The following is a 22,862-nucleotide window of genomic DNA, read 5'->3' as shown; positions in this document are numbered from 1 at the left end:
ATACAGAATAGCATACACAAATTTATTGATCATGATGTAAGAGATTTGACTTGGACAAGATGTTTTCAGAGAGTTGAGTCACTCCTAATTTCATACAGATTATATTCCTTCTGAACCTTTTCAGACAAACTCTTCATATAGTGTACACACAAAGAGTATATTTTTTGAGTCACCATTTATTAAAACCAAATGGACTGTCATTTGACTGATGAAGAATATTATAAGAGGATTAACAATGATGCATGGAATGAACAAAATTTGATTACTGCACAGTTAATGACAAATGTTTGTTGATATTGGATCCTTAGACAATCATGTTCTAGTCGGCATGGAAGCAGTCCTGTGATGATGGTGGGAGCTAATTGAAAAGAAATTTTGTTCATAGAAATTCTGTTTGATGTTAGACACACAGTGGAAGAATAGAGAAGACATTTTTGCTGTGAATGTCTTAGGAGCTCAGACGAGTAACTTTCATTGATATGACAAAAGAGTAGAGAAAGAATAGCAAGACTAGGGGCTGTGGAGAACAGAAGAGAACCCCCCCCCCTCTACTAAATTGTGAAGTCAATTTTATACTCCGTCAAGTCAACAAAGAGTATTTTAAGCAACACATATCAAGATGTGGCAACAGTATGCCATCATAAGATGTATCTAACTCTTATATAAGTAGATTTGATCTAGAATTCGAAAAGTTGATGTCATGCTCTTTGGGTAGTTGCTGTTGTTCTTAATCTAATTGACCAGTTTGTTTTATAAAAAATTTTTTTTAATTCATTCGGTTTGTTGAGTTTCAAATAAATTTAATAAAACAAAAACATTCCCCACTCCAAATATATAAATAAAATAGTTTTGCATTTTGTGTCTTAAAACAAATTTTTCTTTTGTTTCAGAAAACATCCACAGATTTGAGTTTTTTAAAATGTGTAAACCCACCTTCTCGTTGAGACACTCAACCAAGTCTCGCACATACCCCCTCATTTCCTGAAAGAATTTGAACCGTTCTTCAAGGATGCTAGAGTTTTTCTCAGCCTCTTCAATCTCTTTTTGAGTTTCCTCAAGGTTGATCACCAAAGTGTCACGTTCGTTGACATGACTTCGATACACCTCATCAATGGAATCTAGTCTGTATTGAGGAGTGAAAGGAAAAAGAAAAAAATGGAGGAAAGAAAAATAGAAAACCAAAGAATTAATAAATTACTCACTGAAAGTTACAAAATATGTTGCTTTAGTAATTTTTCCCCCAATAAATTCAAATGTGATTACAATATATATTTTTTAAATAAAGAAAATGGAAAAAAAGTATGAACTATAAAAAATATTAATTTATTTCATAATCAATTTAATAAATTTACAATTAAAAATCATTAAGTTAAAACATACAAATCAATAATTTAAGAAATTATCAAAAAGAAAATGGCCAAAATATGTACAAGAAATAAGTGCAAAAGTTTAATTTTATATGCTTCAAAAAGTTAATACAAACATTTACTTTGTTGCCGCCATATTCTAAATCTGCTTGAACTGTCAAATTTAAACGATAAAATAATCTTCCAATCAGCTATTAACTCCTCAACATCTTTCCTTTCTCAAATGCTTCGTTATCATTTCCTTCGTTATCATTTCCTCCCTTCATTGGCTCCTTGCTGTTGCCATAACTATTTGACACCTACTAACACAAGTACTCTCATCCACTTTTTCATCAGTATCATATTTAGCTTAACAGATGTTTTATATGCGTTCGATGGTTTTTAGAAATTTACTTCCAAACTAACCAATCTCTGGCAAGGTCTTTATTTATTTCAAATCCATCATTATCACCTACTCCCATGTTTTCTGTAGCTTTCCAACACTACGAACATTGATCATCACTTTGGTTTTGTTAACATCCACTCTAAGACCTTTACATCTCATGTCTTTCCTCCATGTCTTGAACTTAACAAATACACCTTTCATTATTTCACAGGCAAGCATTTAATTAGCATAAAAGCATCTCTTTCATACAATCTATATCAATTTACCTATACGACCCTTTTTAGCAACAGACTCCGTACAGAGCCCTGGTGTAACCTCTTTCTTAACATTAAAGCTGTCACTAAAGGTGCTGTTAATTCTAAAACTTTGTACAATAATTTTTATTCGAATGCGAGAAAATTAAATATTAAAAAACAAAAACTTTAAAAATGCAATTACAAAATATCAATACATGACATTTTTTTTACATTGTTATGTTGCCATCCATTTATTTTCTGACAGTGGCTAACTGCATGAACTGAAACCCGAGTGTGCCAAGTTTGAATTCAGTTTGGTTCACATAAAACACTTGACCTTGTGTCTAACTAAAGGAGGTAAATAAAATAGCTAGCAGAATTGTTCTCACCCAGAGTATAGAAAGTATGTTTGCATGACATAATCATCCACACCCAAACTGACCAACCAAATGTATGTATGCCAACAAATGATCAAGTCTAGAACTTTCTACAAAGTTGTTTATAAAAGTATCAATTTTGAAAGAAAAGAGACCTATTTGATTCAATATGTTTACACTGTAACAAAGTTATGACATTTATCTGTCATTTTAGTGGCATCAAAAGCACCCATCTCATGTGCAACCATTTCTTCCATCTGCCAATTATGGAAAGAACTAGTTTTGTTCACTCTTCTCTTTTTGATTACAGCAATGCTTAGCTTTGCTAGGCAGAATCCCATCATCCTCATCAACAAGGAAGCAACAAATTGCCAGCAGCATAAACAGAACTGCTATTTATTCCCGTGCATATCACATTTAATAAACTATTAATATGGATAATAATTTACTTAATCGCCTACTGAATTTTTTTTTTTTTACATCATATAATTGATGCTCATCAAGGCCTGGAGGTCACTCAAGGATAATGGTACTGTGATGATTTAATTTAGATAAATTAATTTATTTTAGAGGATGACTCTTTAAAGAACCTGTTCATGATGGACTTGAAAACAATTGTTATAATCAAATGGGAAGCAGTTCCGTGGTATTGTGCAGTTCTAGGAAAAAATTCAGTTCATGGAATTTTTTCTTAGATTTAGGCACAGATAAATAGTAAAGGAAATTGCTGATATTTGTTGAAGCTAATCAGGTTTTTGCCGTGAATGACTTACAAAGAGGAACTATACAGTTGAGTAAAGGTTGCAACGTCTCTTCTATGAGAAAGCAGCAGCAGAGAAGAGAAAAGGACATCGCCCACCAAATTTTGAAGTCAGTTTTGTACCTGATCAAAGCAGGAAAGGATACTCTGAGGAGCTCCTCTCCAGATGTGGCACCTTAGGATATATTTGACTCTTATACAGGTACAAGATTGCATCAGGAGATACTGGAGTGATAGAATGATCTAACCATTTTTCCGGTGACCATGGCAACGGATTTGATGTATGTGTTCCATTTCAGGTCAGGCGTGAAGGTCAGTCCCAGAAGCTTGTCGAAGTATGGTGCTCCTCCAAGATGGGAGCCATTCATTTCACTTGGGGTCAGATGAGGATCACAGTGTTGATGATGGAAAGAGATAAGCTAACCTTTTTCTTTATTGCACCACATGCTCAAGGTCAAAAGAGAGAGAATCAAAGATCTTGGTCAGTGTTGTCATAGATGGTAGTGTTATCTACATAAACGTCTACAAATGATCTAAAAATGTGATTTGGGAGATCATGGATGAAGATCAGGAAGAGAGTTGAGCCAAGAATGGAATTTTTGATTTCTGCCCATCAATGACTATTCTTATAAACCTATCAAAAAGAAAGGATTTAATAATTGAAAGGACATTTCCAGCTATTCTGTAGTTGGAAATTTGGTGAAGTAAACCTTTATGCCATATCCTATCAAAAGCCTTTCATATGTCAACAGCAATTGTTCTAAGTATGAACCTCCTGTCAAAAGATTTACTAATCCTGTGTGAGCATATCAACTGTAGATCTAGCAGGACGGAAACCATATTGCATGTCACTGAGTAAGTTATTTTTGCTGATGTAGTTGATCACTTTGCTATTTATCACAGATTCCAGCAACTTACTTATGATGCACAGAAGACTGATTGGTTTGTACTGAGATGCAGTTGACCGATTTCAAGAATTTTTAAATTCGTGGCAGACTAATGAAATATTGAACTTTCATTGTAAATACAAACCACTAAACATGCATTTGCAAACACTTTCTTTTTTGCAGATACATTACGTTCATTAATTTATGATCATTATTTTTGTTTTTCCCCCAAACCCTTTTAGTAAAGGTACATGAAAAAGTATCCAAAAAATTCCAAATGTAATAAGGATACCCAAAAATTACATAAAAAGTAGAATTTCATTTTTCTAATTCTTTAAAAAATAGTCGTCTCCCCCACCAACAATGCCTTTTTCATTTGTATATTTCAGTAAAGTCAGAACTTAAATTCTCTGCTCATAGTTGGAAGGGCTTATATCACAATCATATTTACAACTGTGAATCTAAATACTTATTCCTAAAAAACATCTCTTTTAATGAGGACACACAAACTTTTGCAAAATAATCAGACCAAATTTATTCAAATTCAAAAATAAAAATTTGTTATTGGAGATATAAAGCAACAACTTGGTAGAATACCTACCGGAAACATCATTACAAATTCTCAGAAACAGACAACATTTCTTTGTCGCTTACGTTGCCAGCCGCCTCCACGTCATAAGATCAGATATATTCGCCATGTCCAATGTGTAGGCATGTTGTACTTACCAAATAAATAAACTTACTTACCGTTCCTTGAGTTTCTTTTGAATCAATTCTATGGTTAATTCATTAGAGCCTTTTGAAGTGAGAGAAAAGGGTTGAAAGTTTGATTTGACAGTTTCATTAATAAACGCAGATTGATCAGCCGCATAGTTTGGATCTGATTTGTCCGTTGCAGGCAATGTGTACTTCGTAGGGAGTTCATCATCTCGAGATACCTAGAGAAAAAAATAAAATAAATCTAAGATTATAAAATTTTTTTTAATACATATAGAAGACAATTTGTAAACAAGACTAGTGTAGACTAAAAGAAGTGTCTATGAAATGCGTGTATGTGTGATGATGTATAGAAGTGAAACTCGGTTAGTGAGGGTTGAGGAGATGTGTTGCATGGAGAGAAATTATATAAGAATGATATGATGTGTAGTACGAGCCAAGACAGGCTTAGATATGATCTCAAAGTAAGATTTAGTAATTTAGAAAGTATAGAGAGATGTGTGCAGAACAGAATACTTTGTTGGTATGGTCACAGTGAAAGAATGGATGAGAGTGGTTCATAAGCAGACGTCTTATATCTTATGTTGAGGCAACAGGGTCAACTATCAGGGTGAAAGTGAAGGAAAACATTGGAAGAAGTGATAAGGAAGGATTTAAGAGAAAGAGGGAGAAATAGAAACCTTGTTAAAAATAAGTTATTGCAGAAGTCAATTTCAAAAAGTTGTCCAACACATGCTAGAATATAAAATAGATGTCAAACTGATCATCTTGAATTTGATTTTTCTTAATTTGGTTTCTATTTATACAACTTTTCAAACAATGAAAACTCCATGGTGATATGGAGTCCAAAATGTTATTGACCTGTCAGCAAAACTATTTACTTGCATAATTAAATGTGGTTCACTTTGTTGTCCTGCATGCCTGTCTACAAAAGCTAGTGCAAAACAAATCATTAGATAGTCTAAATTCTAAATCATTGATCGTCATCTAAAAAATAATACATACCATCTTTTCTGTTGCCAATACCAACAATTATTTATCCCAGAGATTTTTAGAAGCTGGTCTATGCATATAACTGACATAAACTTTCCTTATTAGATATTAAGGTGTATAACTAGTACATACATTGAGGATTAAGCAGGCTGTTTTGCAGATGGAAAAGTCAGTAGAGTTCAATTGGGTGACCTTCTTGTAAAAGATAAAATAGTGAGAAAAACATGTTGCTGATATTTAGTCTAACTTTATGCAAGATATGACTAGAGAGCGGTGGTAAATAATAATGACGAGGCTAGTATGGAAGCTTGAACTGATAAGAAATGTTTTTGAGATGGTCTAACAAGCATTAAAATAACAAAGCATGCGCTTATAAAATAAGTATATAAGTGTCTTTATTGGTTCCCCCTCTTGGCCTTGTAAATCACTAGATGATCAAGTCGTGGCTGATTGAATAAATCATTCCTCTTTTTTAATATGTATTAATTGCAGAAATAATTTGACAAGTAAAGATGGTTTTCATTGCAGCTATGAAACTGGCCTCAATTCTGAGAGGATAGTAGCAACATAATTATTTACACAATTAGGCTAAATTTTGCCTTTATTAAGAACTAGTGGGGGTACCCGGTGTTGCCTGGGTGCTTGGAGGTGTAAAAGAAATAAAAAAAATTGTTAGTAGACAGGCAGGCTTGAACCCGTGATGTGGTGACACGAAGGCGGAAAAGCAAGTGAAAGAAAACGTGACATCTTACCGCTATGCTATGAAGCAACAAAAAGTGAAAAGCATTCAAATTTAGCGATGTCAATCAAAAAGTTGACTTGCTAAGTGAATGAGTTTACGCAGGTGCAGAAATGAATGTTGGCTGAAGGCCAGTTCAGCTTTCCGCCGTTTCATTTATTTGTCACTCCATGATGTTGGGCAAAACCAGCTCCCCACAAAAAGGGAGTGTCCAAATGAATGGCAATTGTCTGCTATGAGGGGTTTCCCCCACATTGATCAAAGCTAATTGCTTTCTGGACATCCCTGCAGAAAAGCCGGGAAGCTGCCTGAGGATAGAATAGCGTAAATTTTATAAAAGTCGATGTAAATAAATGTAAATACGACGTTCCTTTGCAAATCATAGATATTATAATCTAGGGAGTATACAAAAAGTTCTAAAACATAGTAAACCCCCCACCCCCCAGAACAACCGCGAAAAAAGCCTTTGCTGAAATGCGCATGCCTCTTTTGCCTTTTATATATATATATATATATATATATATATATATATATATATATATATATATATATAGATTAATGAATGTTTAAAAAGCTGTGAGAAAAAAATGATACCTGAAGAATATTAACAGCTTTTCGTATTTGTTGTTCTTCCCAGCCGCTTTCTAAATCACTTCCTTCTTGATCACTACCTGTAAGTAATACAATTTGGGACGTTAAATTGAAAGAAAAAAAAAAAAACAGTCATAAAATTAAATACACATGATAAAAAAATGTGATCCGTTGAGATCAGGTAAATTTGTTTGAATCAAGAAAAGGTTTTAAAGCCAGTTAAATAAAAAAAACAATAAAAAGACAAAATCTAAAATTAGTCTCCTTCTGCTCACACGATATATATATATATGGCATACTTCCTCCCCAATTATGGGTTAAATTAGTGTCTGTGCTATTGTCTGGCAGAGGGATGCAGCATTTCATCGGTGGGACAGAGGCTGAAGCTTAGATCAGGATCTATCAAGTTGGAGACTCTCTTTTGGATCTTGTCTAGGAGCGAGAGACTAGTAGCAGATGTACCATCCCAAATATGACAATAATACTCCATACATGGGTGAATGGTGGCCTTAGAGATACACGATACTTTCGGGGCGTTAGTAGCTTTCTAGCACGGTAGAGAGAGCCTATCTTCTTCGCAGCAGTCCTGGCAATGCTCTCAATGTAATTGTTCCAACTCATGTTTCCTGTGAACGTTAGGTCGAGGAGTTTAAAAGAAGTACTTTCAGATAATGAATCTTTGGCTATTGCTATTGGTGGCAGAGAAGGTTTCTTGTTATTATTGAAGGAAACAAGTTCAGTCTTAGCAGCATTAAATGTGACCATCCATTTTTGTCCCATTCCACTACAGATTGGAGGTCATTCTTTAGTGTTTCTGCAATTTCCTTAAATATGTGTTCATTTATTTTCCTGTCGTGCCTATTATAGAGTGTGGTGTCATCAGCATATATACCCATCTCAGAGGCAATTTTGTCAGGGAGGTCATTTATGAATATTAGGAATAATAAGGGTCTACCCTCCCCTGCTTTGTCCAGTGAATGATATATACGTTCAGAGATTACAGTTAGGATATCTGCTGTGGAACGGGCTTGCCTAAATCCATATTGTTAGTCAGTCAGAAGTTTAGCATCTGTAAGGTGATGTACTAGAGCTTGGTTAATTATGTACTCAAATATTTTGGCGAAAAGTGGGAGGAGACTAATGGGGCGATAATTTAATGGGTTAGTTCTTTTGCCAGAATTCTTGAAAACTGGTACCACAGAAGCAGTTTTCCAGCAATCTGGAAAGCAAAATTCATTAAGGCATTTGTTGTAAAGTTAGAAGAGAACTGGAGCTACTTCGGCGAAGCACTTTTTTAAAATAGTATAGTCGGAATGGAATCAGGTCCACATGCTTTTGGAGTGTCAAGGTTTTTTATGATAGCATGCACCTGAGATAGGGTGATTTTCAGATCATCTTGCGTGGTGTCTGTCTGCAAAGGAAAGTCAGGAAGGGGGTCATTAGCAGGGTCCAGTGTGGAGTTAGAGGCAAACCGACTAGTAAGCATGTTAGCCTTCTCGGTTGCTAAGTAAACAACCTCATGATTGTTGGTTAGTGGGGGAATTGTTGATTGCCCATTATTTACTACACTGTTGTAGATTTTCCAGAAGTCACGAGTTCCTAATTTTTGTGCTTTGATGCGTTTTTTAGTGGTTTCAGTAAATTCTCTCTTAGCTGTCGCTATTTCTTTCTTAACATTACTTCTAGCTTCTATATACTTCTGTCTGTTTGAACTAGACTTATGTCAGTTAAATCTGTGGTATGCATGCTGCCTTTGCGCAATGGCAGTTGCACAAGTAGAAGTAAACCAGTGGGGAGAGTGTGGCTTGCTATAACATTTCTGCGTGGGAACATGTGCTTCAATTGCTGTTTTGAACCATTCAGTGGTCTCATTTGTGCACTGTTCAGCAGGAAGAGAAAAGATATTTATCCCTGATGACTTCCCAGTCAGTCTTTTTATAATATCTTGTTGTTTTGAGCAATGCCTCTTCAGTTTTGGCTCTAGAGTTTAGGGCAATTTCGACCTTTACCACTGCATGATCAGCATTCCCAAGTGGGTTGTGGGCATTCGTTATACAATTATCGGGGACTGTGGTCAGAAACAGATCTAGAAGTTGTTCTTGCTGGTCTGATTTGTGATAGGGAGCGAGATATAGAGAAGCTATGCGTTGTGTCTGCGTAAGTATAGAATCCAAGCCAGTTTCTGTGGTGGACATTGAAGTCACCAAATACATGCACTTGTGCACTAATGTCAAGGGAGAGTGCTGTATCTATGCTGTCAGAGACTTTGTTTATTAGGGTGCAGTCCTGGGTCGAGGGAGAGTGATAGAGAAAATCAAAGTAGCTAATGTTATGTTGCATGTTAAGTCTAAAGCACATAAAGGCTTGCTCATCCGATTCTAGGTTTGTTTCTCTAATCGGGGGAGGGTATTACAAATATAAACTCCAAGTCCATGCATATGTCGGTCAGAGTCCTTACAGCAGAGTGGGAGATATCCAAGCATGTTAAAGTAATTAAAGGGGATGGAGGAGTGTAGGTTCGTATCACTTAGTGCTAAGATATCCAGGGTGTTTGTTAGGAGAAATGCTTCAACATCATCTAGATTAGTTCTAAGCCCACGGATGTTCGTGAATGCAAGCCTCAAGGGAGGAGGCAAGTTGATTTTGTTTGAACCTAAGCCTGGTTTAAGCATAATTTTTTTTTTATTGTATTGTCATTTTTTTTTTTGAAGAGTTTCAAGTTCAGGTAAGGGGGTGCTGAACAAGTGGTTATGCAGAATACCAGACATGCAACACAAATAGACCATCAGCTGACCTTTCAGCAACTAGGATTGTGGCCTCACCATCACCAGGAAAGCCTATCGGGGATGAGTGTAGGGTCCCTTTCCATGCGCGACATGGCACTACAAACATCTCGATATTATACAACTGTGTTGATGGAGCAATTGCTCTAAGCACTACCAAAGAATTAGGGCTCCTGTACTAGCAGTCGGAAACAGCAGCCAGGAACTGTCAATCCGGTACCCTCAACCCAGACGAAGGTCAACCCAATCTAATTGCACTGGCATATGTGGCACTCAAGCACTCCCAAGTACCCAGTTTAGAGAGATGGAATGTGTCGGGAGTGAGGAAAACGGCGTTCGTCGCCCTAGTCAAGAAACAAGATCTACCACCAAGTGTTTCTGTCGAATCCCTATGATAGTACCTCTGCACCTGGCTAATAGGCAAAGAAAGAGTATGGGAGCTGGGCGATAGACAGAGCCTATCTACTCCTTAAGCAGTTTAGGTTTGCAAACCGGTAATTTGTTTGAGTCACCAGCTCTAGGAAGGTTGTCATCCAAGACTGGAGAGGCATCCCTCGCCTTTAGATTTGGTTTCAAAGTTTTCCTTCTCCTAGACAGATGATCTGGAAAGATCTACTGGGTCCATCAGCACTGGGAGGGTTTGCTCCGCGTCTGGGTCCTAATCCAGGTATTTCTGCGACCCTGCATGGTTAGTTAATATTTTCTGAGTTAGTTTGTAGAGATTATATATCTACTGAATAGTTACACTCCTCAAAGTCATTTAGGGACATTGCTATTTCTTTGTTACTGGAAGAGGGGGTGAGTAAAGCTCATGCAGTGGAAGCAACTATATTTGCAAGCAGGTTTGTTAGTATGTGGTTTAAGAATTTTTCCTTTAGATTTTTATTTATTTTTTTATTTATATGTTAACTTAGGAATAGGATAACATTACAGTATGACTAGGTATTTAGAATTAAACTAAAAATTCTCTCTTTTTTTGTGCCCAGACTATATTTCAGATGACAGGAGGGTTAGGATGTAAGTGCAATAGAGTACAGGTATAACTGGATGTAAATTATAAGTTATGGCGTATTCCGTATATATAATTAAGTAAGTAGGTATATGGGCAAATTTTCAGTAGATGCGAATAAATAGAAGTAGGTATTAAATATGTTTCCTCTTCTAATGAAAGAGGACTTCAGCTTTCATTTAAGAGTTGTGGAGTATTTTGCATAACAAAGAGTATCGGTTCAGTTTTGTATTAATCGTTGCAAAACTATCTAAGGAAGAGACATATTGTTATGTAATGTAGATCACTTTAAATCTGAGTACATACTATGGCTAGTAAGTACCTAACTGGATAGGAATTACTAATGCATCTCTTAGAGGTAGAAGTATATAGATGTTTAGTGATGACTTATTAAGTGGTCAGCATGTGAAGGTTAAAGGCTGAAAACTACAAAAGCGTGTGTAATGTAGGAGTTTTAGTGGTAGCATGGGGAGTAGAGCAAATTGTTAGTTTTCAAGAGAGAGGATATTAACTTACAGAATACAGTAGCGTTACATTAGAATTTAGAGTTTCAAGTAAAGTTTAGTTTGAAGGAAAAATTTTTTTTTTTTTTTTTTTAAATTTAACATGCAAATTAGACAAAGGCAGTCGTCTTGGAGGTAAAGTATATATTGGATATACGTAGTTAACCAGCAGTGGTATTTTTACAGTTATAAGAGACAATTAGTACATGGCGAGTCGGAATTCGTAGTTATAGGCAGTCATCAAGGTCAGGAACAAAGCATTGTATCTATTCAGAAAATAGTCCTAGTGACATAACTAAGATCACTGTACATTTCATTTACAAATATAGTTGAAAGTAAAAAATATAATCTATATTCAATGGTTTGATATAGATAGCAAGGAGGCCACTTTTTTTAGTACAAATGAGCATATAGTAATTGTAGATATTAAGTATATTGAATAAAGTTCTTCTAATGGAGAAAAAAATAAATCCCCGTTTGTGTTAAATTCAGAATTTTATCATGCCTAAGCTATTTTACCACTTGCTTACATTAGTTCAGAGCATTGGATTTAAAAGTGAAGGGGAGGAGATAACGGTGAAGCCGTCCGCTCTCTTCCAAGTCCCAACCAAATCTCCTTGATTCAGCTAACTTGATCACATGACTCACACGCAATCCAATCAGCTGATCTTGACTTCCAGTCAACGTGTCTACACTATAACTCACCTCTTCCCTCTCTCTCTCCATTCTCTAACACTTGTTGGGTTTCAAAAAAATTCATTTCATGCCATAAACGCTATACACACTTTGAATGCTAATGCCTATTTTTTCCGTTCAGAAATAGAACAAAAAAGTCCATCTCACATTACAAACACAACAAATATATTTTCAAATATTGTATGTATTTTATTTCTTCAAATCAATCATGCCAAAGAATTCTTGAAATAAAGACGAAATATTGACGTCTTTATTTCAAGATTTATATATATATATATATATATATATATATATATATATATATATATATATATATATATATATATAGAGAGAGAGAGAGAGAGAGAGAGAGAGAGACAGAGAGACAGAGAGTGAGGGAGCAGACATAAATTCTGTTGGTTTTTTTTTTTTTTATAAATATTTTGTATTCCTTCATGTTAATATATAAGAAATAAAATGTTAAAAATGTATAAAGATTTATATATTTTTTTTATTCACACACGTAATATTTGTAATATTATAAGTCTAAAACAAGATTAGGTTTAAAGTTTCCAAAGTTCATACTAGAATTATCCCTTGGACCATGGTGAAACGGTTAAAAGCATTGATTAATAATCAACTTAAAGTGACAGTTTCTTGGGGTTGAAAGTTTAATCTTTAATATAGACGATAACTAAGAATAATGTGATTAACACTTATCTGTGTGAATAAAGAGTTCAGTTAGAAATTCCATATAGATTCTGAATTTGTCAACGACAAAAAAAAAGATGCACGTGAAGAAGTTGGAGGTTAATTGTGTGAAAATAACAAAAATGAAAAAATTAGTCTGCATAATAATAATTCAAATATTTAATTTGTACAAAAAAAACAAAAAAAATTCCATAAAAAGTAAAAGTTCTCTCTAGTCTGGAAACTTACCATGCTCTGCTGCTAAAAATTCATCTTTCATTCTTTGTCTTTCTCTGGCTGCCCGATTGACGGCAAAATCAATTCTTCCTTCTTCATCATCATCATCAGACTTGTCATGATCGTCATCCCTAAGGTAAAAACAAATGCAAACAATGGAAATCGGAATGTAATATTGAGATAGGAAATCATGCAAAGACATTTTTGAAAACCAATTGTATTCTTTTACTAATGTACAAAAAATAAAAGAAATTTAAATAGATCATAATGTACAAAAAATAAAAGAAATTTAAATAGATCGACCACAGTTAAGACTGACCCCAAAACAAAATGAAAATATTGTTTGAAATATGTCAATATTTAGAGGTCTCAGCAAGGGGAGTGGTAAACTCTTAACAGAATTATTTATGGTACTTGTACAGTTTAATCAAGACATTAAAAAATGAAAATATCGAAAAAAAAAGGTTATATTGCACGTATCAAGTTCTCCAAAAAAAAATTTCACTTAATTTCATCAAGTAGTTTCTTTTTTTTTACAGCGAAAAAACAATTTGTTATGGTACGGAGCAAAAGGTTCGATTTTTAGGAAGAAAAGCTAGTAATAAAGATGGGGAGGGAGTCTCGGCACTTTACATGGAGTTATCTCCCGTGGAGTGTTCAACAAATTCCATAATGGCTGACTTTAACATGCTCTCATAAGAACATGTTTTTCTGCTTTAAAAAAAAAAACCTACTCAATGAAATGAAATTTTTTTTCTGGAGATCTGGAGATCTGTCCATAACAGATACGTACAATATAACCGTTTTTCGATATTTTATTTTTTAATGTCTTGATTAAACTGTACAAGTACTTTATTTATATTTTATCATTATTTTTTTTCCAGGTTATTCTCGATTATGGGATTTTCATTTTAGACATTAAAACATGATACACAATACGTCTGTGTTATTCCCTTCCCCTATAACTGGGTATGTATGGGGTACTTGTTTGGCACATATGTTTATGCTATTAGACTAGGCCACTCTTGTCTAACAGGTTTGTGGGTACTGGTTTGATAGTTTGTCTGGCTGCTGTATTCCAACTGACAGTACAGGAACCCTAACTCTTTGGTAGCTCTTAGAGCAGCTGCTCTATCATCAGTTGTATAATATTGAGATGATTTTAGTGCCATGTCAAACTAGCAGAACCTGCTAAAATTCTACAGAATGAGAAATATATTTAATAAACAAATATGTTTTGATAAAACTGATATTTTTCTGGCTAGTGCAAAACTTTATTTTTTTAATAACAGAAAAATCAATAACCCACAGTAAATATAAGTTTATTAAGAACTGTTGATTTATGGATATATATATATATATATATATATATTTTTTTTTTTCATTGACAGTCTTGTGTTCATGAAAACAATGACTATAATGTTATATATTGTTGTTGGCCTACGCTGTAGGTAAAGATTAATTTAACTAGTGTAAATTTGGGGACTGTATGACAAAATTCATTTTCGCCATGGTCCGGTAACAAATGGAAATATACACAGTGCCTCATCAAAGCCAGGCAATAAAGGTCAAGAGTCAGATTCAGGTGTTGATTACATGAAAAAATTAGCTTGTGTTCAACCAATTCAAATTTGAAAACAGTTTTTGGACAGTTTGTGTTTAGTGAAACTAGAGAGCAGATGTGTGATGACAATGTAGAAACCTAAGAGAAATTTCCTTGAAACCTGCCTATTCGTCGACAAATTATAAAGTTAGAGAAGAAAGAATTGTAGTTTATTATAAGCAAAAAAGTAATCTAAGAGTTTTTTATAAGGAATAATTTTACTGTCTTTTGAAAGAATCTTCTCTCCCAATAAAACCTGGAAATCATAAAACAATAATCAAAACAAAAAACACAAAAAAAAACTAACGTAAGGCAAACAAACGATGTTAAATGTAAAAATCTGAAAAACAAAAACAAAAAAAACAAAAAAAAAACAGAAAAACGAACGTTACGTGAAAAATGGCTTAAATAACACTGGTTCAATATTTAAATTTAAAAAATCAAAAAAACAAAAGACATCTCACACCACGATTCGAACCCAAAACGTTTAGATAATGACCCAACGCGCTAACCAACTGAACTAACACAACATACATGAAATTTAATCAGTTCTTCAACTATTTAAACTAAATCAGGTCATCACGTCATCTGACGCATGCGTAGAACCGGTCGTCATCACGAGAGGATGGTTTTTGTTGACCCCCCTCTGTCAAAAATTGTCGATTTCGGGGTGACAAAATTAACGTTTTTGGCCAATTTTTCGCTATTTTTCGGGTGAAGGATGGAGCTTCGATATGATACCAAGTTTGTGAATTTTTTTGTGTCTGTCGAAAGTTTTAGCAGACACAGAAATACACATACAAAAGAAAAAAAAAGAGCTCTCGGTTGGTTTCAATAAAAAAGCGGGGCAATGTTGGCAGCTGGTTTGGCTGCCCCATACCCGGCATTACAATCTTCAAAGGAAGAAAAATAAAAAAAAAATAAAAAAAAACAAACATACATACACACATTTTCGCTTTTATATTTATATATACAGAGAGAGAAAGAGAGAGAGAGAGAGAGATTTATTCTAATTTAAAAAAAAAAAAAAAATACAGAAAAATCTTTATGATGTACGAATCTCTCATGGAATGAAGATGTCATATTCTAAAAATCACATAAATTGATCAAATAATTGTTTTTAAGTAAGAAAATCAAATTTTATGAGCATTTGAGAATTCTCTTGCCTGCAATTATGAAGAAATAAAAAATGCCAGAACCAAAAGCAGATAACTCAACAATAATTCCTACTTATTAGATTTATATTATAATGCCAACAAATTTCTATTAATTCCTTAAAAATGATTTACTTTAAAGGAATAAAACTACTTGATTAATTTATGTGATTTTTGGAATATGACATTTCCATTCCATGATGGGTACATCCATCATAAAATTATTCTATAGTTTTGTTTTTGTAATTAGGTTGAATTCTCAATAAGAACCAATGCTTCTTTAAAAATGCATTATTATTCAATTTGTTTTAAAGTGAGAAAATCATTTAAGATGACATTTTTTGCAAGAAATATTTGTTATTTTAGTTATCTACTGTTTTGTTGGTTTTAGGATAAAAACTGACATTTATTTTCGTTAGGGGTGTGTGTTCCTTGATAAAAGCGTCGATGGAGTTTGAATAAAATAAAATATGCATTAGATTTGTTTGAAGCCAAAAACAATGCATTATTTCGAAAATAAACAGATATTTTTGTTTAAAATTTATGAATATATTTCAAAGTAAAACTTCATCCACAGTATTTCTTTCTTTTCATTTTTTTTGTCATGGTTGTTGTTGGAGCATAGAATCAGTAAGTAGAAGTCCATTTGTTGTTTTTCACGGTAGTATTTTCAAATGTCGGAACGGTGCATTGGTCATTTGGCTTTAAACGTATCTAATACATATTTTATTTTATTCAAACTCAATCAACGCTTCTATCAAGGAACACACACCCCTAATGTGAATACCACGTGACCAATGCACCGTTCTGACATTTGAAAATACTACTGTGAAAAACAACAAACAGGCTTCTACTTACTGATTCTATCCTCCAACAACAACCATGGCAAAAAGAAAAAAAAGAAAATAAATACTGAGGATGAAGTGTAACTTCGAAATATATTCATAAATTTTAAACAAAAATGTTTATTTTCGTAATAATGTGTTGTTTTTGGCTTCAAATGTATCTAATACATATTTTATTTTAGACATTTATTTTATTTCAATTGATAAATAAGCAATAAACAGTTGTTGAATTAAAAAAAAATTTTTTTTATCTGTATTAGAAATTTTTTTTAAATGAATGCCATCTTGCATAATGACCCAGATAGCAGCAGCAATTAATATGAACCCATGACAAAAAGAAAAGAAAAAAGGGAAAGGTCTTGATTAAAAAAATTACAAGTTAGAAAAGCATTTCATCCAAGGCATGAAAATTGTTAAACAAAATGTTTTTACTATAGGCTTTAAAAATAAAGGTACAAGATTCAATTTGAAATTTATTTATCTTCAAAGTGCACTTTTATAAATTTTACAAAGTAAGGAATAAAAATTTAATTTAAATTGAATCAAAAAATTACCTTGGATTTATTTTATGTAATGCACATTCTGTTGCACTTTTTAAAAAAAATCATTGAAAATTTTATATCTATATCATTAATTGCTAGATGAAAGATAATGTTTTTAAATAGTAACAATTTATATACCTTACTTTGTTTCAGTTTGTATTTCTCCTCACACCACAACTCATTTTTGCAACCCCCTCTTTGTATTATTACAGGTCTGAATATTCTGTTTCAGTTTGTATTTCTCCTCACACCACAACTCATTTTTTGCAACCCCCTCTTTGTAATATAGGTCTGAATAATGAGAAAATCTGAATTATTTTTAACAAAAACTTTAAAATAACTTTTTTAGATTAAATTTTTTTAAACTTCTTTCAGAAAAGAAAATCGTTAAAATTTATTAAGGAACATATTTCATATAGGTTTCATTGACAAATATTCAGTACATAACGAGAAAAATAGAGATGAAAATTTCAAAAGGACTGTATAACTGGTTACGGTCAATAGTAGTCCTCGCCAGCGAAAGTCATTGTTATTCTATTATTATTATTATTTAAAACATTTTGTTGTCCTGCTCTTTCGCGCGAGGACTAATAGATATTAAGAACATTCATATGAGAGTTCACACATTTTTTTAACTTTTAAACTTTAGCTTATGACCAAAACCAAAAAACTCCCAGTAAAGGTCAAAACTCACTCAGAATGGAAGACCGGTTCCACTTGACAACTTTAAAATATTCTCTGTGGGAAGATGGGAATGCTTACCTGACAAGTCTAGAGTTATTGGCCTCAGCTGCACCTCCTGCTTCATCAACCGGAATGAAATCTACCATCTCCCGGGCCATTTGACGACTTTTTCGAATCATGTGGATCATGGTAGCATCTGGAATTTCACCCTCTAGCAAAGAGAAAGAAAGAGAAGAAAAAAATTAACATGTTGTATTTCTAAGGTCAAATTAAAAGAATAACATTAAATACTCAAGAGTTAACTATTCTACACTTTTCAAGTAACAAGTTCTGGGGTTAAATTTGACACACTGCTATAAAAACTCACTACTCCAAAACTTGTAACACTGCTGTCAAATCTTGCTGCTCCAACATCAAAAGTCAAAACTGCCTATGTCTTTGAAAAATCAGCCTTTTATTCAAAACCAGAAGCATTTCATTTGCATATCAGGTGACAAAATAGCAAACATATAAAGAGAAGTAGCATTCATTTGTTTCTTTTCTTATCTTTTTGCCTGCCAACGAACACTACAGACTGCATAAAAACATGTTTGTACCAATTTTCTTTTACAGCATTTTATCACATACTAGAAGTAAAAAAACAAAGTAAAACAAAGGATCAATTTCAAGATGGATCCATTCAATCCAAGTATTAACTGATGAAAATGATCTTTCTTACAAACACAATTTGCTTCATCATCAGAATTAATCTTATACATGCTGCCATGTATATAACTGATGTGAAAAATTAATGTCCAAACCTATCTCTGATCACATCTTTATTTATCTTTCCTCTTCTCAAATCTGTCCTTATCACTTTGTTCCACATTTTCACTGGTCTTCCTTTGCCAACTGATCCTGCTACCTCAACTGTTCTACATCTAGTAATAAAAGACTCACCATAATCAGAATCATATTTGATTTAACATTTGTTCAACAGCTTTTAGAAATTGATTTCTAAACAAACCATAACTAGCCAAGTCTTTACTTATTCTTTTTTCTCTGTTACCAAAACCCATTTTAATTTATCAACATGGACAATAATTAATACTACAATCAACTCAAAATCATATACTGTCTTATTTTCTTGGACATCAACATATGTTGCAGTCATCCTATTGACCGTTTTGATGTAATAAAAACATCTGACATGTTTATTGCATTAATTATTCCATTAATGAAATCAACAAGAGGATCTGAGAAGATGAATGATTACTGTTTTTGAATTTTTTAAATGAGGATTAATAATTTGTATAATTTGGATTATTCAGACTACCGTTCTCATTTTCAGTGTTACTCGTACAACATTTCAGTTGATGTAATCTCTGACGTTTTTCATGTGTACCCAGTTGAATTGCAGAATCTGTATGAAATTTCTAACAGAATCCTTTATTTAGTCCACAGGAGTAGCATGCTCTCGTTCCATCAGGCATGACTAGGTAGAAGTTGCAATTGTGTTCTTCATAGCACTCACACTGAGGATTTAACTTTCAACCTTCAGAAGAGAAACTGAATTTCATCTCGTATTTTATCTGTTACACCATGAGTAGTTATCATAAGAAGCAACATCCTACATAACCATTTGAGGAACGTTACAAACTTTCATATTTGGTGCGCGTAAAGAACATAAGGTCTATCATGTTATACATGAACGTAGCTTAAGAACGAACCTGTTGTTGCCTTAAAATTGCTAATTGACGGATGACATTTGGAAGATGAAGTAAGACATAACAAAATAAAAAGTGTAAAAAATTATCAAAACTTTGAATAGAAAAAAGAAATACATTTTAAATCATAAAACTCACTTTTCAAGACTGCCTGTAACATTTTACGATCTTTTGGAGTTTCTTCATCACTCTCTGGTTCTTCAGCAGCTACGGCCTCATCTCCATTAAGAGTACATAATTCTTCTCGAAGTTTCTATTGAGGATAAAATACCAACATAAAATAATTTCAAATAAAAACAATAAAATGAATTTTGAAGATCTAATGGTTGGTTGGTTGGTTGTTTTTGTTTTACGGCATATCAACCCTTTTCGAGTTATTTAATGCCGAATCCAAAGATTTTGAAGAAAAATTTTTTTAATAGAATATATTTGTTGTTTTTACGTCGGTTTCTATTTAACACATAGTTGGGACCCTAACAGGTACTACAACTCTGGGTCAGAGTGGACCTGGGAGCAATGGTAATTAAAGGGTGGCTCCACACTTCCCAAAGCCCACAAGCTGGGGCCTCACCACTGGATATAGCTGAAGGTCATATCCAGGACCCCCATTGAGGGACTTTTACCCTCTGCAGGGGGGCAGTCGGCGTATTCTAATGCCCCACCGACAGGGCCTAATGGTTTGGGAGTTGATCTGTGATTTGCATATAATAAATAGCTGTGGCTTCTATCATCAGTATATGAACATTGGATACAAATATATAAATAATATATACAATCTACATAAAACACTTGCTGTCTTAGTCAGCTTACTAACAAAAAAATGTACCCCCCCCCAAAAAAAAAGTATGTGACAAACTCTCCACCAAATATTTCGGCAGAAGGGATATGAAGAGAAGCTATTCTCTGGATATTGAACACCTTTTTATGACTATATTCCAGTTTAAGCGAATTTCTTTTATGCTCCCTCAGTCTAGAAAGATTTGTTATAATGGTTTGTTGCAACAAAAGCAAACTGTAAATAATTCAGTTTCCAAATACCAAAGTAGAATTTGTGTTAACCGAAATTATTTTATTTGAACTGATTCCAAAAATGATACTTGAAAGTTTGTGTGAATTATTTTTAGTTTGATTATCCGCTGAAAAAGAAAACAAAAAGAACAAAGTTAGCGTCAGGGGAAATAACTCTAATCGCTTTATATAAAAAAAAAAATCGATGGTAAAAATAAATAAAATTAAATGTTATCAATATAAATCAAATTTAAATAATAAATTTAAATAGAACACTTAAAACAATTCTCTCACTATAGACAATAACTAACACCGTTATTTAATAAAATTGATTTTCCTTAATGTAATATGCAAATGAGGTCACCTCTTAATCATATATTTGGCAAGAATTATACTATATATAGGAATGAATGAAGCATTAAAGTAATGGACCTTTTGTATGTATTAATCAAATTGTGAACAAACAAACAGACGGACAGACAGACAGAAATATGAATTTATATATATATATATATATATATAAATTCATATATTGTTCCTATTTACAATGTCTCCCCACGGGACAGAGTTAGACACCAGGGTAGTTTTTTAATGTGAAGAAAAGGAATAAAATTAAAAATTGTCTCAGTCGTGAAGGATTTCTCCTCCACTGACAGAGAACAAGAAATTGAAGTGCAGCATCTGAAGAACAGATACTACACTTTGATCTTGATCCGAAGGCGAAGGATGTTCGTTTATATATATATATATATTTATATAGATTGTTAATTAATTAATAATACCCTACCATGTGCATTTATAAGTAATACTCTTTCCACGTGCATTAATAAATGATATCTTTTCTTTGTGCTTTTATTAATAATATCCCTTCCTTGTACTTTTATTAATATCCTTTCCTTGTGCTTTATTAATAATATCCTTTCCTTGTGCATTAAGAAATAATATCCTTTCATATGCATTAATAAATAATATCCTTTTACATGTATTCATAATAATCTTTTTAAATACATTAATAAATAATATCCTTTCATATGCATTAATAATATTCTTTCAGGTGAAGTAATAAATAATATAATTTTACATGTATTAGTAAATAATAATCTACATCATATATAGGAAGAATTTCCAGCAAATAAAGTGATAAAAATGTTAATGCCATTAAACAGACATTTTTGTAAGATTTTTACTCCCACAATGGTTTATTAATAATTTGTTACCAGTTTCTACGAGATTTGGAAACCTATCAGGAGAGAAGTCACACTTAATCCTTTTCAGAGTACAAAATAAACTGGCTTATTTCTTTTTTGTCGTCTTAATAAATAAGACTTCAACATGATGAAACAGTTTTCTTTTGTATATATTAAAATTTTATGTTGCTTTCTCCTTTTGTAGTAGCAATTTTTAGTTATCCTATCTGTTCCTTTTGTAGTAGCAATTTTTAATTACCCTATCTGTTCCTTTTGTAGTAGCAATTTTTAATTACCCTATCTGTTCCTTTTGTAGTAGCAATTTTTAATTACCCTATCTGAACCCCCCCCCCAAAAAAAAACAGTTCCTTTTTCAGCAAAGATCAAGAATTTGACTGTTTTGCTGAGAGTATTATTGCTGATGATATTATCAGTTTGCAGTAGATGTTTACAAAACTAGCAACTTTTATATACTATGTTTACAAGCTCATAAAAAAGAAAAAAAATTTTTTACTTAAAGTTAATCCAGTTTGTGGTTCTTTTATAAAAATAGTGTCTCTTTCAAGAACTAGTTGTTTTTAAATATACTCAACTTTCAAACTTTAATTCCAATCAGAAATTACTTTCTATAAATTAAGAAAAATAAGATTCTATTTTGTATATGAACAACCTAAAAATCTTGGCAGAAAAAATAAAAAAAATTCCCAGTCATTTGTGCCAAATTCTTTGGATATTTTTTCAGGCTGAAGATTTAATACAAAAAAATTATTACCCTATTAAGCTATACAAAAATTGATTTTTTTACAATTCTGTAACATCATTATTTTATATATCACTAGCATTACCCAGAATTAAGAGAAGTCATTTTAAATTATAATTTTTATTTGTTTGCACATAAAGGTAGACAACTTCTATGATATTCATCAATCTAAAATATTAGTCTTCCTTTTTTGTTTATTTGTATTTTTAAGTGATTATTTAAAAATGTTTCATATTAGCAGCCTTTTGAGTTGGACTAAGTATTCTTTTTAATTAATGATAGCAGAACACATTATTATATTTTTAATAACATGGTACAAAAATAACAAATAAAAATTGGCTAGTTAGAAGTTTGATGTGTCAGTTTAAATGCTATTTGGATCTGACTCTGAAAATTTAACAAAATAACTTTATTAGCTAGATTT

The 22,862-nt window shown here is 32.8% G+C and overlaps 1 protein-coding gene across 1 annotated transcript in view; it reads right to left on the bottom strand.

Annotated features, from left to right (window-relative positions):
• The window catches only part of LOC145241510 (PAX3- and PAX7-binding protein 1-like), an 85,064-nt gene that overhangs the window by 49,529 nt on the left and 12,673 nt on the right, over positions 1-22,862 (bottom strand). The window contains exons 3-8 of the mRNA XM_080104548.1: positions 19,622-19,736; positions 17,856-17,988; positions 12,962-13,080; positions 7,056-7,132; positions 4,760-4,950; positions 934-1,123 (exon numbers count right to left, since the gene is read on the bottom strand). Coding sequence (XP_079960674.1) covers positions 934-1,123; positions 4,760-4,950; positions 7,056-7,132; positions 12,962-13,080; positions 17,856-17,988; positions 19,622-19,736 — 825 coding nt within the window. The remainder of the gene's footprint in view (positions 1-933; positions 1,124-4,759; positions 4,951-7,055; positions 7,133-12,961; positions 13,081-17,855; positions 17,989-19,621; positions 19,737-22,862) is intronic.

This window comes from Euprymna scolopes, chromosome 20 (genome assembly GCF_053919585.1).
Source record: "Euprymna scolopes isolate OS-2025 chromosome 20, ASM5391958v1, whole genome shotgun sequence".
NCBI classification, from domain to species: Eukaryota; Metazoa; Mollusca; class Cephalopoda; order Sepiida; family Sepiolidae; genus Euprymna; species Euprymna scolopes.
This window is presented reverse-complemented; position numbering and strand designations above follow the sequence as displayed.